This window comes from Protopterus annectens, chromosome 13.part0, assembly GCF_019279795.1.
Source record: "Protopterus annectens isolate FY-2018-M chromosome 13.part0, PAN1.0, whole genome shotgun sequence".
NCBI classification, from domain to species: Eukaryota; Metazoa; Chordata; order Ceratodontiformes; family Protopteridae; genus Protopterus; species Protopterus annectens.
In genome coordinates, this window is record NC_056747.1 from 302,763 (window position 1) to 324,338 (window position 21,576).

General features: G+C 44.1%; 1 protein-coding gene across 1 annotated transcript in view; it reads right to left on the reverse strand.

The window, feature by feature from the left end:
• LOC122788422 (perilipin-3-like) overlaps positions 1–21,576 on the reverse strand; it is a 415,257-nt gene that overhangs the window by 50,945 nt on the left and 342,736 nt on the right. The window contains exon 6 of the mRNA XM_044055490.1: positions 18,104–18,291. Coding sequence (XP_043911425.1) covers positions 18,104–18,291 — 188 coding nt within the window. The remainder of the gene's footprint in view (positions 1–18,103; positions 18,292–21,576) is intronic.

Genomic DNA, 21,576 nt, shown 5'->3' on the forward strand with positions numbered 1-21,576 from the left:
GTGAGAGAGTTTTCCTCCGAGAGGGGCTTCCAGGCAAGAAGTTCCTGCAGCCTAACAGAGGGAGTTCATTGAGTCTGTTTTCTATGAGCTTGCGACCTGTCCTCTCCTCCCCTAGGGTGGAAGCAGTCCACTGTCTTGGTCTACAAGAGGCTTGCGTTTGAGGCCTTCCTCAGGAGAGTCTGTATCTACCCCTCTGAGGTCTGTGAATTGGGAAAGGACCATTGTTTTGTAGGCCAATTCCTACTAAATCTGGGTGGCTGTACTTGTAAGAAATCTTTAACTGTTTGCATAGATTTTGCCTTTTCCTCCATCTTCTTTATCACCTCTTCAGCTTTAGATCCAAACATTATGCTGAACAAGAGCATCCAATAATTTAGCTTTTACTTGATCTGGCAAGTTTTGTTCCTTTAACCATGCATGCCTTCTAATGACTGTGCCAGAGGCAGCAGCCCTACAAGAAGCCTCCAAGGCATCAAATCCAGTGTAAACCATGCTTCCCAACTTGTTCAGTGGCATGCATTAAGTCATGTAATTCCTTATCTGCACAGGCAGAAATGGAAGTTAGCTTTTGTTTTAAAACAGAAGAAATTGCTGGTATTTCAGCATATGAAACTGACAGTTTAAAGCCCCAATAGATAAAGTAGCAGAAGTGTACACTTTTTTGGCCCATCTTTCTGAAGATGTGGAATCCTTCTCAGTGGGAATGGGGTTTTTAGCAGAAGTGGCCTTAAACCTCTTAGGACCCTGAGAAATGGTTTCAGGATCAGCAGTAGGGTTCTTGTATAAAAACTGGTGGGAATCAGGAACCCTGTAATATCTGTCTGGCTTAACAGGAGCTGGAGGAAGAGTCAGGAGTTAAGTTAGCCTCCGAAAAAGCATCATCCACAATATCCAAAATGGGAGGAATAGCCAGGGGTCTATGTTGGGGAAGAAAATCCCTTAGTCTTTTCTTAGATTCAGAGTACTCCTGTCCTTCCCAGTGAAAATGTTCCCTCATTTCATGCAAAGTTTCCCCAAAAGAGAAATCCTCAGGGGGAGAAGCTGAAGGAATGGATTCCTCAGCATTAGAATCCGCATAAGGAGGGAAAGAATATTCCTGGTCAGAAGATGAAACTTAACAGAAACCTGATCAGAGGAGTCATAATACACTTCCTGCCTTGGCCTTTTATCTGGAGGGGGATGTGAACCCCTAATCATAGTAATTAAGTCCTCTGCCATCTTAACTGTTTGAGACTTGGGTGCTGGATCTGAAGAGGCCTGGGCTGCAGTCTGATTTGGAAGGAGTCCTTGCCTTTGTCTTTGCCTTTATTAGAAGCTGAGTAGGCCTGAAAACCCCTTTGGAAGCCGGTACCTGCACAGCAGCTCCGGACCCATCTGAAGGAGCATTGTCCGAAGGTCCTGCAACAGAAATATTCAAAGGCCTAGTTGGCTCCTTGTGTGAGTGTTTTGGCCATCGGTTCCGAAATGGCCGACGGGGACTGCAAAAGTACCTCACTGACGGCTGAACCTGAAGCTGGCTCTGCTTGTACAACAGTCTGATTTGGACCTTGGAGGCCTGTCTTTATCCTTGCGTAGTTTGTGAACTCCGGTAGCCGGAACCGTATCAGACTACATTTTATAATTAAAACGCCTACCGAAGTAATGAAATGCAAAATCGTACCTTTGTTCAATTGTACGTTGATTGAATCTAGCACAAAACTGACTAGCTACATCGTGGTCAGGGCCTAAGCAAGGAATACAGTAAGAATGAAAATCCTTATGAGGTATTTGCTTCCCACATGACATGCAGTTAACTTTTTCTGACATCGGACTGGAGCAAGAAAAATGTTTCCCCAATGGGGTACTTAGCTTTGAGTAGGAGAAGTCTTCGGACTGAAGTGCGTTTATAAAAAATTGTCAGGAGTAAGCCGACCGGCACTTGCGAACTGCCATCACCGCACGTCAAGAAAGACTGGAGAACATGGCATCGGCTGTCAGCTTTGTACTCCTGGCGCTCTGATATCCGGAAGCATGGCTGAGCAGCCGATGCCAGACCCAGACTTTGGGATTCTGGCCGACAGAGGACTGCCTGCCGGCAGGGGAGAACCCTACAGTCATGACTGTAGCAGTGAAACACGATGATCAACTTACTTGCCAATTGTCAGCATAGCTTCAGGCCCTTTCATAGCAAGACTACAACCCTACTAAGCTTTACTGACTATTAACAGGAATCAAAATAATAACTCATCTGCTCTATTGTGCTAAATTACTCGGAGTAGTGCTAAATTACTCGGAGTAACCATTGATGAACACCTGAAATTTAACAATCATATTCAACTAAACAAAGAAAACTCATCAGAAGCTCGGTATGCTTTATAGAAATGCAAACTTTCTTACTCCATCTTCAAGACAAACCCTCGCCACTACCTTCCTTCTCTCTTCTCTACTGTATGGTGCTCCTCTTCTATCCAATCTCTCCTCTTCTATCTCCGCAAAACTCGAAAGTTGCTACTATAAAATTGCCAAATTCGCTACTAACTCCACTCATTCTACACACCACTGCATCTGCCTCCTCAGTCTCCAATGGTTAGAACTCCCTAATCAACTCAATTTCCTCCAACTTACTACTGCACACAAACTAATCTTTAAACCTACTGCTTGCCCAGCATTATCTAATACCTTCACCATATACAATCCTCCAAGGCCCCTAAGATCTAGCCACCAAAATCTTATTTCAGTTTACAAACCCAAACGACCCCCTGGCCAGCTCCTACTTTCCTATACTACAGCAAAAAAATGGAACTCACTTCCTTCCCTTCTAAGAGCCACTACAAGCTATGAACACTTTAAATCTCTTCTTCATTCTCACCTCTTCCAAAATTGGAAATGTAATTGTATACTTCCTACCTAGATCTCAATTTATCCTAGTTCCATCCCACCCCCCCTGGTTCCCCTTCTGACTCTCTCCCTAGCTCCCCTCCCTTCTTCATTATCTCCTCCTTCCTCCCTGATTAAACCCTTTACCTTCCTTCAAGTGCTCACTCTCACCTTAACTCTTTTCCTAGCTCCCCTGCCTTCATTATCTCCTCCTTCCTCCCTGATTAAACCCTTTACCTTCCTTCAAGTGCTCACTCTCACCTTAACTCTTTTCCTAGCTCCCCTCCCTTCATTATCTCCTCCTTCCTCCCTGATTAAACCCTTTACCTTCCTTCAAGTGCTCACTCTCACCTTAACTCTTTTCCTAGCTCCCCTCCCTTCATTATCTCCTCCTTCCTCCCTGATTAAACCCTTTACCTTCCTTCAAGTGCTCACTCTCACCTTAACTCTTTTCCTAGCTCCCCTCCCTTCATTATCTCCTCCTTCCTCCCTGATTAAACCCTTTACCTTCCTTCAAGTGCTATGCTCACTCTCACCTTAACTCTTTTGCCTTTTTCTGTAGGTGGTCTCCTGGACTCAACCACAATTTGAACATTAGTTTTCTGTTCTTTTTCTATCCTCTTCTAACACCTCTCCTTTAATTTATTTGCTTCTTCTTTTTCTCCCATGCATCCATGCTCTTGCATTCAAACTCTATCTATAATTTGCTTTCCTTTCCTACTTACTAACTTCACACTTGCACTAATATATCTTTTTCTTATGTAGTGCCCATTGCACCTCATTCTTGTTTGGAAATTGTTAAAGTATTATGCTATTAGAACAGAGTGTGTTTGTGTGTAATGTACTAGTTTAGATCTTTTCTGCTGTTTTTTTTTGTGTGTAATGTATTATCGTGGAGCTTTTCTCCCCGGGCCTCCACTGAAAACGGGCTTTCGGGCCCAGTGGACTTCCCCAGTTATCAAACTGGAAATAAATAAATAAATAAATTTATAGACCAATCAAAAGCTTTTGATATGGTCAACCATAGCTTACTTATTAGCACCCTAGAAGCCCAATCTCTTGCCCCATAAGCTATTCTTTGGTTTAAATCCTATCTAGAAAACAGACATCAAGCAGTGCTCTGGGACAATAATCTTTCTGCTCCCCTCCCTGTGAACACTGGAGTCCCTCAAGGCTCTATCCTAGGCCCTCTTTTTCTATTTTTATTAACAATCTCTACACTGTTGTTCCACAAGCCCCTTTTATACAATATGCTGATGACTCTACCCTTATCTGCACTGCTAAGTCCTCATCCGCTCTCCAAACCCTTACTCAAACTGTATAACTCTGCTGAAAAGTGGTTTACTGATCAATGCCTCCTAAACCCCCCAAAAAAACAAACTATTACTCTTCACTCCCACCCAAAAATCTCCACAGATCCACTTCACTATCACCTCCTATAATGGAACTTTTATTTCCCCTGATCCTACTGCACGACTTCTGGCATAACCATTGATCATAACCTCAACTTTGATGACCATATCAATAATGCTATTCAAACTATCAATAAAACTAGGCTCTGTACAGAATCAAACCCTTCCTGTACACAAATTGATAGAACCACCATCGTCCAGGCTCATCTTCTACCCTATTCTATGCTTCTGCCATCTTTACCAATCTAAGCACAATCTTACCAAGCTTGAAACTAGCTATAATAGTCAGATTTGCCACTGGCTCCCCCTATAGAACCCACCATTGTCTCAATCTTAAACTTGGATGGCTAGAACTACAAAACCAACTATGATACAAACAACTTGTGATAACACAAAAAATTCTGTACCACCCTAATACTCCTGATCTCCCTATACAAAAATCTTACACTACGCTCAGCTAGTAAGTTACTTATTGCCAACAATAAATCCAACAAAGCTGGTGACTTGCTCTTTACCAACGTTGTGGGCAGAATCTGGAACAACCTTCCTAAAACACAACTCTCATCTACTCCACTAAGAAACACCTCAAAGTTAATCTAAAAACACATTGGCTTTGTCCCTGCTCAAAGTCTGACTAAACATTACTTATCCTCCTTTCTCTTCCTCTTTTCCCCAGCCTCCTGGGTTACTGCCCAACAGTTTAATTATAAGCTAGCTCTTTAACACTATTTATTCCAGCCTACTCTCTCCCTCCTTGACCAAGTGATTGTTAAATTGTTTTTCAGATATTGTATAAACTTGTGATGATTGTACCAGATAATTCATGGCTTGTTGCTTTAACCTATACCAAGACTGTTACATTGATCCCACTAATAATTTTTAGTCTCCAAACATTTTGTTTAAGATGCATCTTAAGCGCTTAACTATTGTATGTAGTAATCTTCATACTTGGAGCTTTTCTCCCCAGGCCTCTACTGAAAATGGATATGTATCCAGCTAGACTAGCCCGGTCAACAAATAAAAAATAAAAAACAGAAGTTAAGAAAACCTTGTTTGGATCACAAACCAAATCTCTGGATTTTGGATCCTGGGGCTCTAAATCCACAGGTCAGATCAGAGGAGACAAAACGGGCTTGCAGTACAGTTCATGGAGCCAGTAGGGGATAGAGATGGAGATGGCAGGACCCACTCATCTGGATCTGAACCCTGAGAAACTGAGGCAGATGTGGATAGGATGTGAAGCTTCTGGAGGACCTAGAAGACATTGTGGAAGGGGGCCTGGAATGTTTATTCGGAATTGGTAACTGTTCAGGCAGAGTGAAAAACTTGCAGTGCCTATGAGAAGTACCAGGATATGGACCCGAGGACTACCAAGATATGGACCCGAGGACTACCAAGATATGGACCCGAGGACTACCAAGATATGGACCCGAGGACTACCAAGATATGGACCCGAGGACTACCAAGATATGGACCCGAGGACTACCAAGATATGGACCCGAGGACTACCAAGATATGGACCCGAGGACTACCAAGATATGGACCCGAGGACTACCAAGATATGGACCCGAGGACTACCAAGATATGGACCGAGGACTACCAAGATATGGACCCGAGGACTACCAAGATATGGACCCGAGGACTACCAAGATATGGACCCGAGGACTACCAAGATATGGACCCGAGGACTACCAAGATACATTGGAAGTCTTTGGTGAGCAGGATATGACAGCCAAAACATTTGGAGCAGAGGAAGGTTTTTGATCTGAATATATGGGATACAGGATCTTACGGATTTTCTCCACATGCTCAGAGTAAGACCTCGAAAACAGAGGAGACCTTTTCTTATGAACCGAAGAAACAGATTTTGAAGGGGATTTTGCCCTGGACATTGAAGTAGCAGGTAACACCTTTCAAGATTAATTTGTTACGCCTGTCAGCTAAAGACCTGGAGTAAAAGGTACTGAACAGATTGTATTCAGATGGTGTGGTCCCAGGCAATAAATGCACTCCATGGGCAGAGTTTGGGATCTTGTGCCCACAGGAAGTGCATTTCTTAAAACCCTTAGCTTTTTCAGACATGGTCTTGAAAATCGAAAAAATATCACCAGAACCTTTAGCAAGTGAGGAAAAAAGAGGCAAGAATCTCACCAATGGTAACTGCAGAAGTTACCCTGTAAAAAGGCTAGAGAGTACCAACAACGGTAAAGAAACTAGTTTGTAGTATTCAAGAGATTTATCCCAATGCCTGTGAAAAACCAGAGGTAAAAAATGGCAATTTCAAAAAAGGGGAAACTTACAATGCTGGAGTGAAACCCATGTTTAACCACGATGGCAACAAATGAAACCTGGGTAATAGGGATGGAGTGGGGTGTTATGGGTAAAGGGAGGAGCTGAGTTGGATCCAAAGTCTGTAGTATGTAGCAGAGTCCAATCCAGATCCATTAGTGGGGAAGAATTGACATCAGATCAGAGTTTACACTCGCTATCAAATAAGAAATACAGTTAGAGTGAAGTTCTGCTACCAACTATGGTAAGAACTACCCTAGGGTAAAATGGAATATAGCAATGGTAAAATACCATTTAAATATAGTATTAGAGAATAGTATACTGAATAAAAACATTACAGAAAAAGGAGACCAGAAAATACCAATAAAGTTAAAAATAATAACAGCCCAAAAGCTTGGAAAAGCTGCAACTGTCCACAATGGCAGCAAATGAGATTGGGGGCTTTGGGGATGCAACAGAATTATGGTTGGAGGAAAGAGCTGGAGGGTTGGACCCAAAGTCTGAAATAAGCAGCCAACTCAGAGACCTGGATCTGAACAAATTGAAAAGTACTTCAGATCCAGAGATCTAGCCCCAAATGGGTGCTGGTTATATTGGCACCAACTCAAAAAGCTTTCCATTTGCCACTATGATTTTCTAATGGCAGGTTTTCTTGCCTCCATTACTACCTGCTGCACTTAGGGTACCCAAAGGAAATTAAAACTATTGATCTAGGTAGTCTGCTGAAGTTGGTTGGGGTCAAGGTGCATCAAACACCCTTATCTTGTACCATCAGCTCGATTCTGAGGAAGCTTGTTGTATCTGCCCCTGGCCATTTCTAAAAGGCAGAACCACTGTTGCCTGGGCCAAAAAGATCTGAAGATTCAGAAGGAATTCTCAAAGTACCACCACAGACAATCAGTAGAAAGGGTGGAAAAGCATAAAGGGACACAAAGGCATCTGTCTTCCAGGCCTTGTGACAGTCTGGAGCAGAATCTTGCCAGCAGATTGACAGGAGGCAAATGGGTCTACTAGAGGAACTTCAAAATCTTGTAAGACCCTGATCTGGCTTGCATATGCGAGAGTCCACCCCGCCCTGTTCAGCTCAGCAATAGGATATTGCTCCTATGGAAAGGATTCCTGCAGGGAGATTGTGTTGTGAAGCTACATTCACAGCTAAGACTGCTAGTTTGCAAAGAGGGTACAACCTACCCCCCCCTCCCCTTGACTGTGGTATCTGAAACATGAAGAGGTCCTGGGGCTCAGATTGTTTTGAAAGTGAAATACCTTGAGCAGGACATGTATGGTGTTTGCATCTTTCCTAGGTGTCCCACACACTATCCCTCCTGAAGCTAACTCCAGTCCAAGATATCAGACACGAGACTGCTTTGGAACAGGGATTGAGAAGGGGAGACCCATACTGAAGGTGCTCTTTACCAAGTGATTTCTGACACCCCAGCACTAGGACTAAAATAGGGGCATTTATGCTGGGACGAAAGACTTGACACCACTGTACTTCTCATGAGAGTCTTGCCAGGGTTAAGAGAATCAGATGCCATGAGACCCAGAATCGAAGTATACCCTCACAGCAGTGATAAAAATCTGAGTGAAAAACCTTAGATCTATAGATCAATTTTTTCATGTGAACAGCTCTAAAATGGTGTCCAGCTGACAGCCCAGGAACACAATTGTGTTCCCTTGGAATCGCAGCTTGACAGCTGTCTCATCCAGCTGAGAGACTGACAACTTTAGACTTAGAGATAAGCAAGTCATCTAAACATGGACAAATGGCCATGGGTGATCCATATGGACGAATGGCCACTGGGTGATCCGCTGCTGAACCAAGAATATGGACAAATGGCCACTCTGGGTGATCCGCTGCTGCATCAAGAATATGGACGAATGGCCACTCTGGGTGATCCGCTGCTGCATCAAGAATATGGACGAATGGCCACTCTGGGTGATCCGCTGCTGCACCAAGAATATGGACGAATGGCCACTCTGGACGATCTGCTGCACCACCAAGAATATGGACGAATGGCCACTGGATGATCTGCTGCACCACCAAGAATATGGACGAATGGCCACTGGATGATCCGCTGCACCACCAAGAATATGGACGAATGGCCACTGGATGATCCGCTGCACCACCAAGAATATGGACGAATAGCCACTGGATGATCCGCTGCACCACCAAGAATATGGATGAATGGCCACTGGATGATCCGCTGCACCAAGAGTGCTCATGAAGCAGCTGCTCCAGTTAGAGGATGCTGCTGGTTCCAAAGGGAAAGCACAGAACAGATAAGGGATCCAAACAAACCTTAAGAATAGCCTGAATTCTGAAAAGTAATTAGCACCTTTTAAATGCAGTTACCAGGAAACTTGAATGAGCAAGAGGTAAGACTGGTGCCAAACTTCAAAATGATGCCATTCACAGCTGTCAGATCAATCCATAACTGGCTTCCAAGTATCCTTCTGTGGCACCAAACATCCCTGAACAAAAACCTTTCCCCAAGGACAGGTGGAAATACATCTGGTCTGGTGGATGAGGAATAAACTGGCAAGAATACTCATTGCCATAGACTTAATGATAGATCTTCAGAACCCATTTGTCTGAAACTGTTGTAAAGCAGAACAATGGAGATTCAGACTCTCCCGAAGGGAAAAGGGACCGTCAGGGTGTGAGGAGAGAACAAAGTTCCGTAACTGACTAGTTGGGCTGTCCTTGGTTTGGGGGGTCCTGAATTCTTTAACATCCTAGCAGTTAAACCAAAACTGGATGCAGGGTTACAGAATCCCTAGTAAATTAGAAAAAGTTGGGCTGAAAGTGTTGAGATTGCCCAATTTAACTTTCCTTTTTCCTTCACACCGTCTACCACTGCAGCAGAACAGTGCATCTGTCCAAAATAGGAAACCTCATACTTTCCTTTTGGGAGGTTCTGAGAATGCAGACAGGCAAATCTCAACAGTACCAGATGCCACAACCCTGAAAGATCCGAGTCAAGCACATTGTAAACAGAGCAGTGACTAGTACAGTAGAAGTAACTACACAATTTAAAGCACAGGTTTTCTTAAGAAACTGCAGACCAATCATTCACACTTTCATAATTAGTAACCAACAGTAACAGGAGCCTGACCAAAATTCTGAAAATCAAAATTGCAGGAAAGTTGTGTACTCATAACATTCCAGAGTTGTTCCTTTTCATTTGTCTTCAACTTGTGGGACAAACAGGACAGATCTGACATTTTCCAGCATCAGATCAGAGCTCCAAGCTAGTCCCCTACCCTATAATGCCACCATCTCCCTCGGAGTTTGCTGCCAACCATAGCATCCAACCTGACTCGCGGCCTTCTCCTTTAAGCCCCAGAAGGCATCATAAGGAGGCAGAAGAAATGCCAACAAAGTCAGTCTCCTCTGGCCAGTCTACCACACAGCCCACGTAAGACATGGGGAAGGGAGGGATGGTTGAAGACAAATGAAAAGCGACAATTTAGATGGAAAGTTATGGTGAGTACATATCTTATCTGAAGTTTATTTGCTCTTCAATCCTTGGGACAGAGTCCCCAGCTACCAAACATCTAGGACCTCCTCATGTAAAGATATTCCAGAGCAAGGCAGAGCCAAAGGATGCCCTGCTTCTGGATAGATTCAAGTTGTAATGAGATATGAAGGTATGTGAAGATGCCCAAGTAGCCGTGGAGCACATCTTATCCAATGAAACTCTGGACCAGAAAGCAGCTGACGTAGCCATAGATCTAGTAGACTGCACCTTTAAATCTAGTAGACTGCACCTTTAAATCTAGTAGACTGCACCTTTAAATCTAGTAGACTGCACCTTTAAATCTAGTAGACTGCACCTTTAAATCTAGTAGACTGCACCTTTAAATCTAGTAGACTGCACCTTTAAATCTAGTAGACTGCACCTTTAAATCTAGTAGACTGCACCTTTAAATCTAGTAGACTGCACCTTTAAATCTAGTAGACTGCACCTTTAAATCTAGTAGACTGCACCTTTAAATCTAGTAGACTGCACCTTTAAATCTAGTAGACTGCACCTTTAAATCTAGTAGACTGCACCTTTAAATCTAGTAGACTGCACCTTTAAATCTAGTAGACTGCACCTTTAAATCTAGTAGACTGCACCTTTAAATCTAGTAGACCGCACCTTTAAATCTAGTAGACCGCACCTTTAAATCTAGTAGACCGCACCTTTAAATCTAGTAGACCGCACCTTTAGCTCAACTGGTAGAGATGATCCTTCAGCTGAATATACCAGAACTATACACCAAGAGATCAACTAGCAATGGTGACCTTCAACACAAGTTTCCCTAAAAACTTGTAATAGGAAACAAAAGTGGAGACTTATGAAGGTTGTTCTATGCAAGTAAAAACTGCCTATGGAAGTCCAAGTGCAACTTGTACAGAAAACCGGGAGATTGATTCAAAAGCTATTTTTGGAAGTAAAGGGGATGAATGCACAAGGACACCCTGTCTTTATGGAAGACCATACAATGAGGCTTAACCAATATCACTTGAGCTCCACTCTTGGCTAACAATGGCAATCCAGAAGGCAGTCTTCCAAGAGAACTGCAGATCCAAAGCTGCAGGCTCAAAGGGGGAAGAAACTACAGCTTGAAGGACCAGCGTAAGATCAAGGAGGCACTGGGTCCTTAAGAGGCCCAAGTAGAAAAAGTACCTTTCAAAAAGGCTTTACAGTGCTAAAAGAATCCAGTGAAGCTGAATTATGTCCTACACGGAAGTTGGATATAGCTGCCAGTTGGATAACTGTAGAAAAGCTGGCACCTTGTTAGAAAATGCAGAAACTAGTATAGCCTGAACTGGGGCAGTAAAAGGATCCAAGTCACACAGATGACTAAATAAAAAAGCATTTCTACTTGAGTAAACCTTCCTGGTGGAAGATTTGGGAGCTGCAACCAATATCTTCTTAACCACAGAAGATAATCCGGGAGTTCTAACTATCATGGGAACTGGAGATGCCAAGCTGTAAGCTTCAGACTGGCCAGATCTGGGTGAGGAATCTTTGAGGGATGAGAAATCAAATGTGGAATCAAATCTAATGTCCAGGGAGACATACACGAGACCACAGAGAAGGGAACCATACTTGGCGAGGCCAGAATGGGGCAATGAGGACTCAGCCTTCCAAGCACTGAGCTTTTTAAAGGAATTTTGGAATCAGGGGGAGGAGGATAAGAATACAGAAGACCAGAGGGGGGCAGGCAGTAACCAGTGTCTGGGTGCTTTTCCAGGGTGGGGGAGGGGCTCAGCAAAAAACTCACTGCACTTCATGTTGGGAGAGGTGAAGAGATCGCAAGGCTGACCTCACTTTAGAAAGATCTGTTTTGCTACTGAAGGATTTAGAAATCACTCCTAAGGCATCAGAATAGACTTGCTGAGCCTGCTAGAAAGCTGGACCGCCACAATGTGCATTGCCACCTGAACAGCCAGAGAACACCAACTCCCACACTCATGGCTGCAACAGGGGATAAAAACTGGTTCCCCCTGCTTGTTGATGTACCAAACTACAGTGTCTATCTGGATGCTAATCTAGAGGAAGATGGGCAGAGAGCTTTCAACACCAGGAGCACAGCCCTCATCTCCAGGACATTAATACGCAATTGGGGCTCTAGGAAAGCACACATGCTACTTCGGGGTGGGATGGAGGCATTGCTTGGTAAGGACAGTCAAAGGCAAGGCATCCGTCCTCAGCAGGGCAGAATAGGCAATCCTGATGAAGATCTGGGGATCTACTTCAAAGGAAAGAATCCCTGCTTGCCTGAGATAAGCAAACAGGAGGAGGACAAGAGTAGATCTAGTCGTGACCACTGCGAGAGTCCATTGCGACACCCTCATGTGCATGGGCACAAGGGGATCATAGCCACCATGGACCCCAACACCCATAAGTCAGATTCCACTGTGGGCAATTGAGCTTGAAGGATACACAACACATGTTTGAGGGATTGAAGTTTTTCTGGAGTTGGAAAAACCTTCGTCTGAATTGTGTCCAACTGAGCTCCAATGAAATCCAGAACTCAATCTGGGTTCAATAGGGACTTGATTTATGGTTATGCCCAACTGGTGGGTGATCTGAAGGAAATCCCTGGCTTGGCACAGCTGATGCTTGGAGGGAGCAGAAAGGAACCAGTCATCCAGGTAGGGGAATACCTGGAAACTCTGAAGCTGCAGGTGAACTGCTACCACTGCCATCACTTACATGAACACCCTCGGGGCTGTGGCAAGACCAAAGGGTAGCACTCTGGTTCCTCCACTTCTGGCTGGGGGTCACTCATTACCAACTCAGACTGCCTGTCCATTTTGATGTGGTAGGATGCATCCTGGAGGTCTGAGAACACCCAGTTCTGCAGGAAAGGCAGGTAGACTACAGAATGACCATCTAGAATTGTGCCTTGGCAACTGACAGGTTTAAGGTTGAAAGATCCAGGATGGGTCATAAGTCCCCCATCTTCTTTGGCAGTAAAGAATCTGGAAGAGATGCCTAATCTGGACTTCTCTGGGGGGACCAGGCTGGGATGACCCACTTTGCAAACAGCTTAGAAATTTCCACTGCTGCCTTCTCCCTTTGCATGGGTGGAACGCCCAGGAGGAAAGAAATGGCGTTTGAGTAAAGGGTATTTAATATCCTCTGGATATGATTTGCAACACCCAATGAGTCTGTGGTGCACTCCCATGCTGTTGGGTGTAGCGAAAGGAATTTACAGACTGCCTCCAGAGACGAGCAGCCAATTCAGGGCTGCTGCACAAGTCTGGGAAGGAATCCCGAGACCCCTGGTTCCTCGAAACCCCTCTGCTACAAGGGCAGTAGCTATCAAACCCCCCTCTGGGGAAGGATAGTCCTCAGCATCCTGAGAGTTGGACTTCTGGAACCACATCTTCACCCCTCAGATTCCACTAAAAGGTTCGTTGAGAGGCATACTCAAATGGCAGTCTTCCTATTCTTTCTCGCTCTAGACCAGTGTATTGTGTTCAGTCTATCCAAAGGGCGTAGAACCATCATACAGGGAATTCATAAAAGATGCCTTGAAGGGTTCCGAAAAGGCACAAAGTCGCAGCCAGGTGTGACGCCTAATGGAGTCACCTGCTCCAGCAGCTCTTGGGACACTTTGGTAGCATGGGATAGGAGCCGCATAGAGGTGTTGGGAGAAAGACTTAAGGGTGGCTATCCTGGAGGAAAATTTCTGCCGACATGGACCCTGGGGCAGACTGCAATCTCCGACCAGATCACGCTGCAACCTGATAACATGTGCCATATAGTTCAGCACACATACTGAACATTGCTGAAGCGCAAGCCCACTTCCCGAAACTGTCCATGGTTCTAGAGATTTGGACTTGTGGGCAGTGGAGCTCTCCTGCAAGAGCTCCTTCCTGGTGGCCACCACCATAGTGTTGACAGGGCATCACTTTTTGACCAGTGCATTGTCAGACATAGCACCGAGGATCTTGTCAGGGTGTTTGGGGATGGGCTCCACTGTGTCAGGCTCGTTCCATGCCAGAGATTTAATAAGATCCACCAGATCTGTGGGAGGAGACACCCAGGATGTAGAGGGTACTATGCCAAACACCTCCAGGAACACAGACTTGTCAGGGTTGGGATTTTGGGCAGACCACCACCCCCCATGCTGGCAAAGGATCCCCATGATTTCTCCAAAAGAAATATTGGGGGTGACAGGGGAACCCTCCTCTTCGAAGTCTTTTCAAAGTTTTTCTCCATGAGAGACTGGCAGAGGGACTTCCTCAGGGTGGGTCTCTGGTGAAGACTCAAATTTCACACCGCTCCTGTGGGGCAGATCCTTGGGGCGAAGAGGCAGCAGGCTGTACTTGAGGGGGCATGATGGCAGAATCTGGGCCAGAGGGGGCAAGGACAGACCCAGAGGATGAGAGCATCAAGGGTCTCAAATGGAACAGGGAGGACCCTCTCCACCCTGAAGGAGAGAGAATGAACCCCTGGAACTGGGACTACTATCCGGTCCATAATCTTCAGAGTCTATGGGGGAGCAGGAGCAGAACCAGAGTGGAAGGTCTGGGTCCAAAAACACTGGGAGCCGGTACCACCTTTAGATCTGGCAGAGGCTACAGCTCAGAGCTGGATGGCCCAGAGCTAACCTGCTCAGGGCAATGGTCGGTGTCAAAGTTCAAAGTACCAGGTACAGTTGGCACCAACCCCTTGATGTACTCAAGGACTCTAAAACAGTGTGGTCAGACTGGAGGACAGTGATCAGGATTTAGGTGGACTGCATGCCCCACGCCCTGGAGGGGGTAGGGGCAGGCAAGACTCACCTGTATCAGAGAGCAGGTGAATCTCCACATCATTCTGTCCACCTCTGCTTCAGAGAGGCTGCAGGTAATCTGGGAGATGCCAGACACTGGCGGGGAGGTGAAGCCCACACTAACAGCCGAGACCTCTGGATCTGGGGAGAAGCAAGGAGAAGAGCCAGTGGGAACTCTAGCTAGGAGCAGAGCGAGATTTCACAAGTGGCTTGACCGAGGAGCAGCAGTCAGGGGACTTCCTAGGCCTATCCTGGTGCTTGTGCTTCTATCAGTCCACAATCCTCTTGGGGGGGTCGAGTCCATGAGACTGGGGTGGAGCCAATAGCTTAAGTGGCTGAAAAGGAAGCTTGGGCCTCTGTAGTAGGAGGACAGGGGCTTTTAAGGATCAATGTGTGGGAATTAAACTCTGCGCAGATTGAACAGGAGGAATCAAGGTGTGGGACCCCTAAGCAGACTATAGTGTGGCCATCCGTGACAGAAAGCTTATGGCCACATTGAGCACTTCCTAAACCCTGGTTTGGGTGTTGCTGCCTTAGCAGAGAAAACCCACCAGCACTCACTAACAAAGAGGGGGAAATGGGAATTTTATTTAATAAAACGCCTGAGCGCAAGAAAGTTTGGCAAAGTGAAGATTTTGGAGAATTAGAAATCACTTACCCAAAAGCCTGGAGCAGCAGACCACAATGCTAGGTATGAGCGCAGAAAACGAGATCCAAGTGGAGAAGGGAAGACAGGGGCATTATAGTTTGGATCTGAATCCCAAGCTCCTCCCCTATGTCAGAAAATACAGCAGAGTCTGATTTGTCCCAGATCAGTGTCCCACAGATTGAAGAGTAAATGATAAACTTCAGATCACACTGAATCCATCAATAATCTTTCCATCAATAATCTTCCCATCCATATCAGAAATTAAACTATTTAGCAGTGGTTGGGATAACTAAAGCTACAGCAGGTTTCAGAAGTACATAAAAACAGACTGAGGATAATACATTCTGCCTTTTAGGGGCAGGGGCTGGCTATCAGGTAAAATACAGGCAAAAACATCCTCCAAAGCTGACAGAACTGGAGGAACTCTAAAGGTTAAGGAAATTGCTTCTGCAACATTTCATAAAAATTTGAAAGACAGAAACCTCAGTGTACTCCCACTGAGACAATGGTACTTTCTAGAAATGGCCTCTGGGAGAAACCGGAAAGACAGCATCAGTAACTGTGCTCTCCAAGTCGGGAAAAACAGTAAAACCTGCATCTGTTCCTTCATCCTCCTGTCCAGATTCAAAATCTGGACTGATACATGCTTAGTTTGGTTTCTTTTAAACAGAAAAACTGGCCCAGTAGTGTTATAAAATGAAGCAGTACCTTCCCTAGGCACTGGAACACAAAACAGGGGAGCCTTCCTTATTTCCTCTTCCAGGATTAACAGCAACTCTAGCTTGCCTACTGAGGGGACCACAATTGTTTACTTGTTTACCAGGAAAATCAGACTTGACAGGTCTATTTTCAGCAAAGGCACAGCAAGAAAAGCTCCACAATACAATACAGGAGAGAGAAAAAATTGAGCGTACGTATGGCATTCATACACATTAGGTTAGAGATTAACAATTTACACAATCATTGAGGTACATAACTTTTTTTACAGTCTGGTTTTGTAAGGTAAATCTCAATAGGTTAACAAGTTTCAAGAAGAAAACTGTTTATACTTGGTTGAAACCCTGCAACATTGTTGGTATGTATTAACCTGGGGAGTGGCATGAGAATAATCAGTTACTTAAAAACTGGGTTTTCAGGAGTTTTTTTGAAATGAATAAAGGAGGTAGAAGTGTTTTGGCTTGGTAGTGTGTTCCAGGTTTTGGCAATGGTGCCAAGAGGGATTTACCAGCATTGTTTGTGTTGGATGACAGTTGAGGTTCTGGCTACTAGATCTTAAGGCTCTAGAGGGAATGTGGGGCTGAAATAGATGCTGAAGTGCTGGAGTTATCCCAGGAATGTAGTACAGCTTGTGTGCTAGAGAGCTGATGGAGTAGAAGTATGAGGCAACTTAAGCCAGCTGAGCTGCTTAAGGGATAGACTGTGGTAGGACCTATATGAGGGCTTCACATCTGCTCAAATGCAATTGTGACCAACTCCCATTCCATAGTGGCTATAGGTGCTTTTACCTTTGGGAGCAACGGAAAGATGAATAGTTTGAGGTGCAATAAACTGCCACATTATCCCCAACCCTGTGGCTGAGGCAAATTTTTGGTAGCCTGCTGTGGTGTCAATGGTGGTTTGCTTAATCCTTTGGTGGCTGGAAGAACTGACCTTGGGACAGAGTTCCCCGGTCAACCTAAAAATGGCACCTCAGGGAAAGACGTCAAAAGCAAACTCAATTTTTTCCAAACGCAGCAAAAAGCATGGACATCTGCCAGCCCCAAAAAAGTAGCAATTCTGCTAAAGAATACTTTAGCACAATATAAAGTCTTATAAGTCCATTAAAATACCAGCTCCTAGCTTTGAAATAATTTGAGAAACAAAAATAAATGACTTTTTCCCCCAAGGGAACACCTCTACCCAGCAAAACAGCAGACAGTTGATCCTTAAAAGCCTCAAAGTAGCATACTCAGTGGCAGGAAAACTAAGCTTGGCACCCAAACTTGTTTTGGCCAGGTCAGCTCAAGTAGCCTGACAGTTTGGGTGCAGGGAAGGTGCCCAGAAGCTTTGGAAGCTGGCCAGCTGTTCTATCCTTGATAGGAATGTAGCAAAGGCTACTGCAGCCGTCAATATGAGTGTGTGGTATCAGGACAGGGTAATCAGAAGATGGATGCAATATGAGCAAAGAAAAAACAAATTCAACTGCAGAAACACCAACTAGAAAAGGAATCTAATAGCTTATAACAGAAAGCTAGTACAGAGATCCAAACATGAAAATTAAGCCTTAGCTTTGGCATGAGAACAGGGTGAAGTGGGTTTCTAAACTAGTTTTAGAATATGCAGATGTTCAGCTTGTTCTATGTGGGATAAACAATGCATGGGGAGCAAATTTAACACTAACAGATCACACCAATAAGGTTCACCCACATTACCTACATACTGCCTGCTCACTTAGCATAATTCTGTTACTCATTACTTGGGTGCATCTTTCACCACACAGATGCACCGGTTACCAACAGGCAGCACAAACTTCAAAGCTTTTAGACAGCAGTGCGAATACAGCTTTCCTAAGTATGGCATCAAACTACATGACATTTAGTGCAGAGTTAAAGTTATTTCGGGTTATATTTACCAGGTCTATGGTGTTGTGAAGCTGGGTCAGAGCCTCCTGTGCTTTTAGTCGGGCTTGCCTCGCTTTTCCTAAAGAATGCTGATATGCACGGTGGCGCAGTTTAGAAGACAGAGTTCCAAGTCGAACATAGTAACTTTGACTACATACAGGAGCCACCTCAAACCCTTCAGTGGACGCTGCCACTGCAGCTAAAAACAGAAACAAGTCAGAACATTACATTATGACAAATGCAAAACAAACATCTGGCACTTAACTTATGCATTTACTAGACTTTTAGTAAGTTTCCTCAGAATGACTCATCTGCCTGGATCTTCACATGCGATGCCGTTTAGCATAAACAGTCCAAACTCCCCAGAAGACTTGCATATGCACTCATGAAAGATGGAAAACTGGCAGTGAAGTTTGATTTCTGCTACATATAGTATAGAAAATGATACACAAGGTATACTCTGTTCCAAGTTCACAAGTTTTAAAACAGTAAAAATGTACCACCTCTGATGCACTCTCCACCCAAAATGTTCATTTGGTTTGTCCCAACCTAGAACCTCATATCTGAGAAAAGCAGGCCCGACTAGTACAGCTTAAGTAGATGAAAATTTACTATTTCTCCTTGCAATGAGTCCAGAACTGTCATCACCCAACAGCAGTTGCATCATGCCAGGTAGTAAAGTGCAGAGATGCAATTCTACCTTTCACTTTTACATATACTTTGGAATGTATTAAATATACACGTAAACAGTAGAAATAAATGTAGCAAAGTACAGGTAATGCAGCTGTGCAATGTAAATAAAACCATCTTATCTTTAAATAAAACCATCTTATCTGCTACAGAACGGAATTCCTTCACGTTTGGGTTGATGGATCAGGAGATTGATATTTTACATTTGACCAGGAGAGTCCGACTGGACACATGTCCATTTTCAGCGGAGGCCTGGGGAGCAGCTCCACATATTAAGTAAGATTTCCACATAGCAAGTATTCATAGGAAAACATGATTTAACAAGATTCCATAGTTAAGTACAATATTCAATTGGTAGTCGCAAGTTTTAAACTTTCATAGTTTTAGTACTTAGAATGTACTGGTTTACAGTAACATTGTCTCAACTGGGAGAGAATGTTGGTTAGTTTTGAGAGATGTGGTTGGGTTTAAAGGCTATTTGTGTAGAATTGCTGACAGTTGGGTGTGGATGTTCACAGGTGAGGCACTATAAGGAGGATTCACGATTCTTGAATTGATAGAAGTGAAAGGGAGAAAGTGTGGCATAGCCATGTTTTAGGTTAGTAGCTTTTTGAATGCAACCGTTGAATTGGCTGAATAGCAGAAGGTAATGAGTTCCAATCTTTACTGATGTAGTTAGGGAAGAGGGAATCCCCTGCTACGTTATTGCTTTTGGTCACCTTGATTAGTCTTAACACTAGAGCAAAGTTTCCTGGTATTAGTTTGTAGTTTAGATTAGATAGTGCTGTGTTTTCAGGAAGGAGTTTAAGGACAAAAAGCTGATGAATGAGCAGATTTGGGAATTCAAGCCAGTTAAGTTGATTTAGTGAATGACTGTGGTGGGCATGGTAGGGGGCATAGCAGATGTTAAGACTGCCCATTTCAGTTTTGGGTAGGTTGAAGATGGGAGTGGCGTAGAATAGTGTGGACAGGAGGTGGGTTTGAGCTATGGTTATTTTAGCAGGTTGGGTTAGAAAGGTTTTTTTTTTATAAAGACTGCCCTGTTTTTTTATGAAATGTTAATATTTGTTTATATGTAGAGCAAACTTGTTGCTGTTAATGGTCACACCTAGAAGTTTAGTGTCTGGAGAGATAAGTCCCACCTCTAGGCACAATATTGAATGTGTTGGGCATTGAGATAGATTGGTTAGCATGGATCGTTGGCTGAACAGACTAATGTTTGAGTCATCAGCATATTGTATGACAGTTGCATCTTGGCAGATGCTGTGGAGATTAATGAAAATGGAAAATAGAAGGGGGTCCCAGAATGCAGCCTTGTGGGACTCCTGTGGTAATAGGCAGCAGTGAGGATAGGTTATCTACCAGGCTAGTGCATCATCACCAAGGCCAAGATTAGTAAGGGAGTGGAGTAGTTTGGGATGGCTTGAGGCTTTCCACAGGTCCAAGAATATGGCAGATGTTAGTTTACCCAAGTGCCTGTTTTGGTGAGGTTTGCAAAGAAAAGGGCTGTGGTTGTACTGTGGGCAGGGCAGAATCCATGCTGGGTAGGAGAGAAGCTGGTTATTAAGTAGGTATGGCATAAGCTGGTAATTATACATTAAGAATTTTTCCTAGCGAGGACAGGATGGCAATAGGGTGATAATTGCTGAGGTCAGTGGATGTTCAGTTATGTAAAGGGATGATTTAGGAGGTTTTCCAGACTGGTGGGATGGTGCTTTCTGATGTAGATCTGTTAAGTAGAATAGAGAATGGGTAGGCAAGTACATAAGCAACCAACTGGAGGTATTCTGCTAGGATGCCATCTGCTGCTAGGGTAGTAGAATAAAAAATCTGCCAAGCTGTTAAAACTCTGCAACACACTATTAAAGGAGTGCATTGCAGAGTTTTAACAGCATGTTTTTTTTTTATTCTACAGTTTAGTACCAGTCACTAGGGTAGTAGGTTTAAGTTCATGTAATTTAGTCTGGCATAAATTGTGAGCTTGTCCAAACCATGGCTATTTTGTTACAGGCAGTATAATTTCCAGTGGTCAGTTGGAGATTGCCTCAGAGGAGACTCTCTGTGCTTAAACAGGAGCTCCCTAGAAAGGCCTCCAAATGCTAAAGTGTGGGAAGCAACACCATAGACTCAAGCTTGCAGTGCAATGCTTTAGGGGAGGACCACGTTCAAAGTGTATCTGACCATACTGAAAACAAATCATTGTTGCATGCTGGACTTTATTATACAGAGATTTACTTGACAAAATAGGGTGGGTGGTTGCGTAATGGTTAAGGTGCTTACCTTTGAAACACAAGGTGCAGGGTTTGATTCTGTCATGGGGTAATTGGCTAGGCTTAAAATGGCCCACAAGGGAAGTTAGCCTAGTACTAACCTATGAACCTATGTGCAATTCTGTTTTCTTCGGATTTCAGTCTATGAAAAAACGCCTCTGGTATAGGCTTCAAGCAGAGGTAGTTAAAGTCTACGTAAGCTAGCTATATCCTAAACTCGTGCTGCCAAGAGGATTTGCCATCTTAACCTACAAAGGGCAGAAGGAACATTTCCTTGCATTTAAAGGAGAAAATCTGCACATCTGCACATCCATATTCAAAAACTCCCTCAAATTGCACCTTCTTAGTACCTGGTTATGCCCTTGTATCACATAACCCTACTCGTACTACTATTAACTCCCCAAATTCCTCTGATCACATGCTGGAGCTCTGATCCCCTGTAGGCTTTGTCATCTGAAAGGGTACTTTTAACTGTAAAATCTTACTTGATATATTTTCTCTTACCAATGTATGACTGACATTGT